The 8,468-nt window shown below is 35.0% G+C and overlaps 1 protein-coding gene across 1 annotated transcript; it reads left to right on the top strand.

Moving 5' to 3' along the window:
• Positions 1–2,019: 2,019 nt before the first annotated feature.
• LOC123546153 (uncharacterized) lies at positions 2,020–2,679 on the top strand. Its single transcript, XM_045332343.1, has one exon. The coding sequence runs from the start codon at positions 2,020–2,022 to the stop codon at positions 2,677–2,679; it is 660 nt and encodes a 219-aa protein (XP_045188278.1).
• Positions 2,680–8,468: the final 5,789 nt, after the last annotated feature.

Genomic DNA, 8,468 nt, shown 5'->3' with positions numbered 1-8,468 from the left:
TTGGACTGACTTAGCTCATTAATACTCCGACAAGGATTGGTAAAAATAGTTCGTCAATCATTGATCACATCTATACCACAAGGAAAGATTTGATTACTGACATAATAGTGCCTGAGTATGCAATCAGCGATCACTACCCAGTGTCGTTTACGAGATCAACTAAAAGTAATCTTTTGAAAAAGAATAGACATGATACAATAATTTATAGATGTTTCAATAAATTTGACATATATTTATTTCAAAAAGATTTGGCAAGCTCACCGCTTGAAACAATTGATACAATAAGAGACCCAAATGATGCCTTAGAGCTGGAACAACTGATACGTATTAGACCTTCCTGCTTAGAGTTATTATATCACATATTGAATAACATACTTCTTAAGCATGCACCGATTAAGGAAAAAAGAATTAAGAAAGAAACTCAACCTGACTGGTTCACAGATGAAATAAAAGAGGCAATCTATCTAAGAGATTATTTTTACAAAAGTAAAGACCTCGACAATTACAAGAAAACCAGAAATAGAGTGTCATATTTAAAACGGAAAAGTAAGAAAACATTTAAAATAATGCAGTAAAAAACAACAAAAGCCCAAGTTTCCTATGGAAAAGTTTAAAATATATGTCCAATACGGATAAATCTAATCAGGGAATAATTATTCCAAATACACTAGTAACAGAAAACAATGAAGTAGTAGACGGAGAACTTGATATAATAAATGCCCTAAACGAACATTTTATAAATATTTCAAATATAATTGAAAAAAAACAAAATTTGTCAGTGACAATTTTTCAAATTTAAAACATCATCTAGATGAAAAATTATCATTTCACAAATTTGAGATTGATTTCATTACTCCTTTGGAAGTAAAAAATATCATATCTAAAATTGATCTTAAAAAAAACTACTGGGATAGAGGGAATAAGCCCAGAGATTCTACATGACTACGGAGATTTCATAACTCCAGCCATCACATCTATAATAAATAAAAGCATACACAGTGGTGTTTTTCCCGATAAATTAAAAGATGCTTACGTTATTCCAATTTTTATAAAAGGGAATAAGCAGAATCCAAGTAATTATAGACCTATATCCCAATTTTACCTACCATATCTAAGATATTTGAAAGGCATATTGCTTCACAGTTGCAATTGTATTTCAAAAAGACAAATATATTACACAAAAAAAAAAACAATCAGGTTTTCGTCCTACACATTCATGCCACACTGCTTTAACACTTTTAATTGATACTTGGTTAAAAGATGTTGACAGTGGTAAATATGTAGGGTCCGTATTTCTTGATCTTCGAAAAGCAGTCGATCTTGTCGATCATGAAATATTACTACATAAACTAAAGCTTTATCACTTTACAGATAACTCACTGAAATTATCTGAATCATATCTGTCGAAAAGAACTCAGCTAGTTAAAATTAGAAATTTATATTCTAAAAAACTGTTTGTAAAGTCTGGAGTTCCACAAGGCTCGATTTTAGGACCCTTACTATTTATATTACATATAAATGATATGACACTTATTTCAGACACTTAATATTGACATGTATGCTGACGATTCCACTGTGCATAAATCCGACACTGACATTTCAGTTATAGAGCAAGAGCTCCAAAGTAATCTAAGCCTCATTAAACACATGGTGCAAAATTAATAATATGTCATTACATCCGGAAAAAACAAAATGTATGCTTCTAAGTACAAATTATAAAACGAAACAAGCAAGGAATCTTGAACTGTTTATCAATGGAACTGTGATGTATTGTCTTATAAGTTGGTATATACATCTACTCATAATATAGTTGTATGTTTGTATGTATGCTTTGTCAGTATATAATATACTCTAGAGCTAGTCACTCGGTGTTGTTTCTTTCTTCAAGTACATGACATGGTGTTTGTTAATTCACAATTATAAAAAGATGGATGAATATAAAGTGAAAACACCTTCTATAAACTGGGATCTAGAGACTTAAAAACGGAATTTAAAAAGTTCAAAACGCACTGTAATTTCATGTTTGGTGGACCTTTAAATTCAAAGTCGGAAGAACAGAAAGTAAATTATTTGATGTTATGGGTAAGAGAGAAAGGAAGAGATATTTATTATACATGGACTCTAAGTAATGATGACAAAAAGAAATTGGAACCTCATTTCACAAAACTAGAAGAATATTGTGAACCAAAGTCTAACGTAATCTATTCACGATATTTGTTAAAATCGAGAGTACAGAAACAAGATGAAACTTTTGAACAATTTGTCACAGATTTGAAATTATTGATAAGAGATTGTGGCTACCCAGAAGACAGATATGATGAAACTGTGCGAGACCACATAGTGTTTGGAGTAAAATCGCATAAAATTAGAGAAAGCTTAATTAGGAAAGGTTCAGATTTAAAACTGCAAGATTGTTTGGACATTGCCAGAACTCATGAAAGATCTCAAACACAAGTAAAAGAAATGGAGTCGGAAGACAAATCCTTGCATGGAATCAAACGAAAACCTCCAGTATCAAAGAAAAAAACATTCCAACCAAAACAATCAGGAGCGAAATACTTTCAACCAAGGATATGCCTTAAATGTGGATACCAGCACACCACAGCTACATGCCCTGCTAATGGAAAAACTTGTTGGAAATGTAAGAAACCCGGACATTTTGAGAAAATGTGTAAATAAATCTAGATACGGTAAAGTACACATGATGGACGACTTTTCAGAAAGTGACAGTGATACCAGCGGAGAATTTGAATATATGGGAATTTCGACAAGTGACAAAAGTGTAAATTCTGTTACACATGACATGACAGTGCAAGTAAGAGTGAATGGAATTTGCATACCTATGCAACTGGATACAGGTGCAAAGTGCAATGTTATGAGTGTGAAAATTTTGAAAAACTGGGAATTAAAGGAAATATCAAGAACACAAGGGTTAACTTGAAATCTTATAGTGGACATACGATGAAGTCCATAGGTACGTTGTCTTTACCTTGTATCATCAATGATAGTTCCCACGAGATCAAATTTCATATCATTCATGAAAAAGCACCTACGGTAGTTGGCGTTGAGTCATGCATCGCGCTAGGACTGGTAAAGCGAGTGTATGGTGTACAGGAGGAAACAAAACAAAATGCCAATGTGAGAAATGAATTTGTTGAAGATAAATTTCCAAATTTATTCAAAGGTATAGGATGCCTTCCGAAGAAGCATCATATTGAAATAGAAGATGCAAAACCCGTTGTAAACCCGCCGAGAAATGTTCCAGTAAAACTGCGTTCGAGGGTCAAGGACGAACTCGGCAGAATGCTTGAAGAGAAATAATTGTAAAAGAAAATGAGCCTACGGACTGGGTAAACAATATGGTGACTGTAGTGAAACCGAACGGTTCTCTTAGGATCTGCATGGATCCATCCGATTTGAACAAATTATCAAAAGGCCACACTATCTATTGAAAACAATAGAAGATGTAGTCACAAGAATTCCAAATGCCAAAGTATTCTCGAAGCTTGACTGTGTATCTTCATTTTGGCAAGTTGAGCTAGATGAAGAAAGTTCGAAATTATGCACCTTCAACTCGTGCTTTGGAAAATTTCGATTTTTGAGAATGCCATTCGGAATAAAAGAAGTTTTGCAAAGATTAGAAGATAATAATCTTAAGCTTAGCAAGGACAAATGTGACATAAGGAAAAGCTCTGTGTCATATGTTGGACATACTTTGACAAGTGATGGATTAAAACCGGACCCTGAGAAAATAAGAGCTGTGCTGGACATGAAACCTCCTCAAAACAAACAACAAGTGAAAACTTTCATTGGATTTATTCAATACCTAAGTAAATTTCTTCCAATGTTATCGGAGAAAACTGAAATTCTTCGTAGAATTCTAAAAAAAAGATGTTATTTTCTACTGGGGACAACAAGAAGATGAATGTTTGAACGAATTAAAACGCATGATTACCAATACACCTGTGTTAACATACTACGACCCGAAGCTAGACGTTACGTTGCAATGCGATAACAGTTCTAAAGGACTGGGATGTGCGATCCTCCAACGTGGCAAGCCGTTAGCATTTGCAAGTTGTGCTCTAACAAAAACTCAAATGAATTACAGTCAGTTGGAAAAAGAAATGCTTTCGATAGTATTTTGTTGCAAGAAATTTCATCACTACTTATATGGGCAAGAAAAGATCTTATGTGAAACTGATCATAAACCCCTTCAGTCGATATTTCTGAAACAAATCCATGAAATTCCAGCTAGACTTCAGAAAATGCGATTCGAGTTGACAAGATACAATCTGAATGTTATTTATATACCTGGGAAGTATATGTATCTCGCTGATGCACTTAGCAGATCATACTTGAGTGACAGTAACCAATGTTCTGTTGAAGATTATGACATATTGTTGTGTGACTATATTTCTGTCTCAGACAGTGACAGGGAAGCAATAGAATCTGCCATGAAACATGACAATGAAATGAACATGCTGAAACATGTAGTAAAAATGGATGGCCTGATAAGAGATATGAGGTAGATATGCAAATACGTGCATATTGGAACTATAGAGATGAAATTACGCAAATCGAAAACTTACTGTTTAAAGGAACAAAGTTGATAATTCCAAGAGCAATGAGAAAGGTCATGATTGAGAGAATACACGAAACGCATCTTGGGACAGTGAAATGCAAAGCAAAAGCTAGAGATGCTTTGTTTTGGCATTCGATGACCAAAGACATTGAAGAAAAAGTCAGCCGTTGTGGAATATGTGCTCGATACCAATCGAGGAACCCAAAGGAACCTCTAATTCCACATGAAATTCCTGACAGACCATGGAGTAAAATAGGAATTGATATTTTCGAGAGAAAGGGTCATTCGTATCTAATCTCAGTATGTTATTACTCTAAATGGCCTGAAATTTCAAAGTTAGAAAATACAACAAGTCAATGTGTGATTGGATATTTAAAATCACATATGTCGAGATATGGAATACCAGACGAGGTGATAAGTGACAATGCCAGAAACTTTACAAGTTTTGAATTTGAACAGTTCGCTAAAAGCTATGGATTTAAACACACAACCTCGAGTCTGAACTTTCCAAGTTCAAATGGTCAAGTGGAGCGTTGTATTCAAACTATCAAACGGTTAGTCAACAAGAATGATCTTGATCCAAGTTTAGCAGTAATGGATTACAAAAATACGGAACTAGATGGAGTAGGTCTGTCACCTGCACAATTGTTCCTGAACCGAAGATTGAAAACAATGTTACCCATTGCTAAGGAACTATTGAAACCTGACAATTCTAAAGAAATATCAGAGAAACTCTCAAAACGTCAGCAGAAACAGAAATTATATTATGATCGGCATGCTCAAAGAAAAGCCTTGAAACCACTTCAAAATGGTGAAAATGTAATGTTTCGTCATAATGATAAATGGCAAGAAGGAAAAGTGAAATCGAAACATGACACTCCGAGATCTTATATTGTGGAGAACAAGGACGGAAAACAATATAGGCGAAATCGCAGACATTTGAGATCTAGCAAGGTACCGTTTCAAATTGAGCCTGATATTCCACCACAAGCATCCTTAGATGACAATACGCAAACTATGCAAAATGCATCCGAGCCAGACCAACAACAACATACAGACGCACACATCTCGGAAAACCTGCCAAAACCTACGATTACGACGAGATCTGGTAGAGAAATCAAGCAGCCAAGCAGATTTCGTGATTATGTTGTTAGTGCAGTAGATAAGACGAAAATTGTTATTTCTAGTGGTTAAAATGTTAAAAGTTTTAATCATAAATCATAGAATATCACAAAGTGCAAAGATTCTATTTGATGGATTTAAATTCGCTTCGATGGATTTAATAGTGCTTATTACTTAATCAGCTTTTATGTAATTGCATTTATGTAAAAATGTTGAATGAATGTTAACTTTCTAAGCTGGTCAAATCTACAAAATGTACAAACTGAGAATTTACAATTTTTTCTTAATTATTCATATCTAACGGAACAGATTCCAGAGAAACTTATTATACTTAATTATTTCATACTTAAATTATCATTGATATCATTCCAAGTTCATTGTTTCTTAAGATTAACTTTATTACAGAACTATCTTATCTGACTGTACACAGTGAAAATGAGTTTATAATTGCCTGGATTTATAGCACTGCCCACACACAAGACAGTTTATCGCTAGTTAATGGTTTACATTATCAGTGGAAGTTAGTTGAAATACAGCTGTGAAGTTCATCTAAGGACATGAGAAATTTTCTGAATTTGCTTTACTGTAAAATCTTACAACTTTGAGTTAATTTAAAATTTAATTAAAATTTAATTTAATCCTATTATATAAAGAAAAGGGGATGTGATGTATTGTCTTATAAGTTGGTATATACATCTACTCATAATATAGTTGTATGTTTGTATGTATGCTTGGTCAGTATATAATATACTCTAGAGCTAGTCACTCGGTGTTGTTTCTTTCTTCGAGTACATGACAGGAACGATAATTGAAAATGTAACAAGTCAAAATATTCTTGGAATCAGTATAGATAATAATATGACGTGGCATGCACAAGTTTGCAATGTTGTGAATAAACTTAACTCAAAGGTTGCACTTTTAAAAAGAATTTCGTACTTTTTGGCCGATGAAATGAAGATGTTATATTATAATGCATATATTATATCAACCATGGACTATTGCAGTACTGTATGGGGGCTTGCCTGTAAATCAGATACTGATAAAATATATAATATACAAAAGAGGGCAATTCGTGTAATAACAAAAAATCGTATCGCAGGTAGCGTGTTTAAAAATCTGAATCTGCTCACTTTTGAAAACAGATGCAATTACCACATGGCTGTACTGGTTTTTAAATGTGACCATAACCTTGTACTAAAATATATGTCTGAATTATTATCTTTTGCTCATAACGATAGATATAATCTTCGTTCCTCGACTCGTAAAGATCTTTCTTTGTTAAAGCCCCGAACAAACTACTTGAAACAAACATTCTCATACAAAGCCACACATTTATGGAATTCCATTCCATCAAACTTCAAGATAATATGTTAACGTTTAAACGAAAAATTAAGGATTATTTATTACAAGAACAACGTTACTGATACTGAGATTTTATTTATTTATTTATTTATTCTTTTTTTTCTCAAATCTTCATCAATTATCATGCATTTTATGTCGTATAGTGTAGCTTTTAAACTTTATGATATTGATGGATGAATGTACATGTATGCAAAATGAATTACACTGATTTATTCTCCTGGTAAAATCATTTCAAATCGAGTTTGTTTTTAAAGTGTGTTTGTCGTTAAAACTGTGCTACTGATACTCTTATTGTTGTAGATACTGTGTTTTAACATTTATGTAGAAATGTAGAAGGCCATATTGGAAATAATGCACCTGTCAATATTTTGCCCGCCCGGGGGGGGGGGGGGGGGGGGGGGGGGGGGGGGGGGGGGGGGGGGCGGGCATACACGGGACTTTAGACAGAAGACCATTTCCGACAGGCGGGAATTTGACAAACAATATTGTCTACGGGTCCCGGGAATTAGACTTTGGCCGCCTTTTACATCCCGGGACTCGGGAATATCGACAGCGTATTATCAAAAGGGTAGTAACCTCCGAAAGACCGAAAGACGACGGCGAAATGGCAGTGGCTAGAGAACCGGGATCGGTTCCCTAGACAGCGAACTTATTCGTCCATCCCGGTTCTCTAACCAAAATAGCGTGCATAGGCTAGGGAGCCGGAATTTTATTTCTATGCATAATGCTGCTAAAATCCACTTTGTTTCTTGGTAAATGTCATGCATATCTTAATTAATTTTACCGTGCCCTTGCATTTATCTGCGTTTACTGTGTGCCATATTGGAATGATAAAAACAGTACGAATAAATGCGTGAAAACTCACTTTCCCGTTTTTAAATGTTATTAGTCCCCTACTGGTTGAAAACCAGTTTCGGGGACTATAGGAATGCGCTTTTCCGTCATTCCGTCCGTCCGTCCGTCTGTCCGTCCGTCCGTCCGTCTGTCCGTCCGTCCGTCCGTCCGCAATTTCGTGTCCGGTCCATAACTCTGTCATCCATGAAAGGATTTTTATATTACTTGGCACAAATGTTCCCCATGATGAGACGACGTGTCATGCGCAAAACCCGGACCCCTAGCTCAAAGGTCAAGGTCACAATTGGAGGTCAAAGGTCAACAGGGCTTTTTTCCTGTCCGGTCCATAACCACTGTCTTGTAAGCTGTACGGCCGTAAATGTTTAGACACTTCCAAGATGGCGGACGCTGAAAGTCAACACAGGTAGGTGTTCCAGTTTTTCATTAATAACATGTTTTCTTCAACACTTTTACCAGCCACATTTATAGCAAATGATAGCGGGATAACATGTTCCTCCTCGGCATTATCTAAGAGTTTGTTGATTTCATTGTTTCTCGAATTATATTG

Source organism: Mercenaria mercenaria, chromosome 9 (assembly GCF_021730395.1).
Source record: "Mercenaria mercenaria strain notata chromosome 9, MADL_Memer_1, whole genome shotgun sequence".
In the NCBI taxonomy this organism is placed as follows: domain Eukaryota; kingdom Metazoa; phylum Mollusca; class Bivalvia; order Venerida; family Veneridae; genus Mercenaria; species Mercenaria mercenaria.
This window is presented reverse-complemented; position numbering and strand designations above follow the sequence as displayed.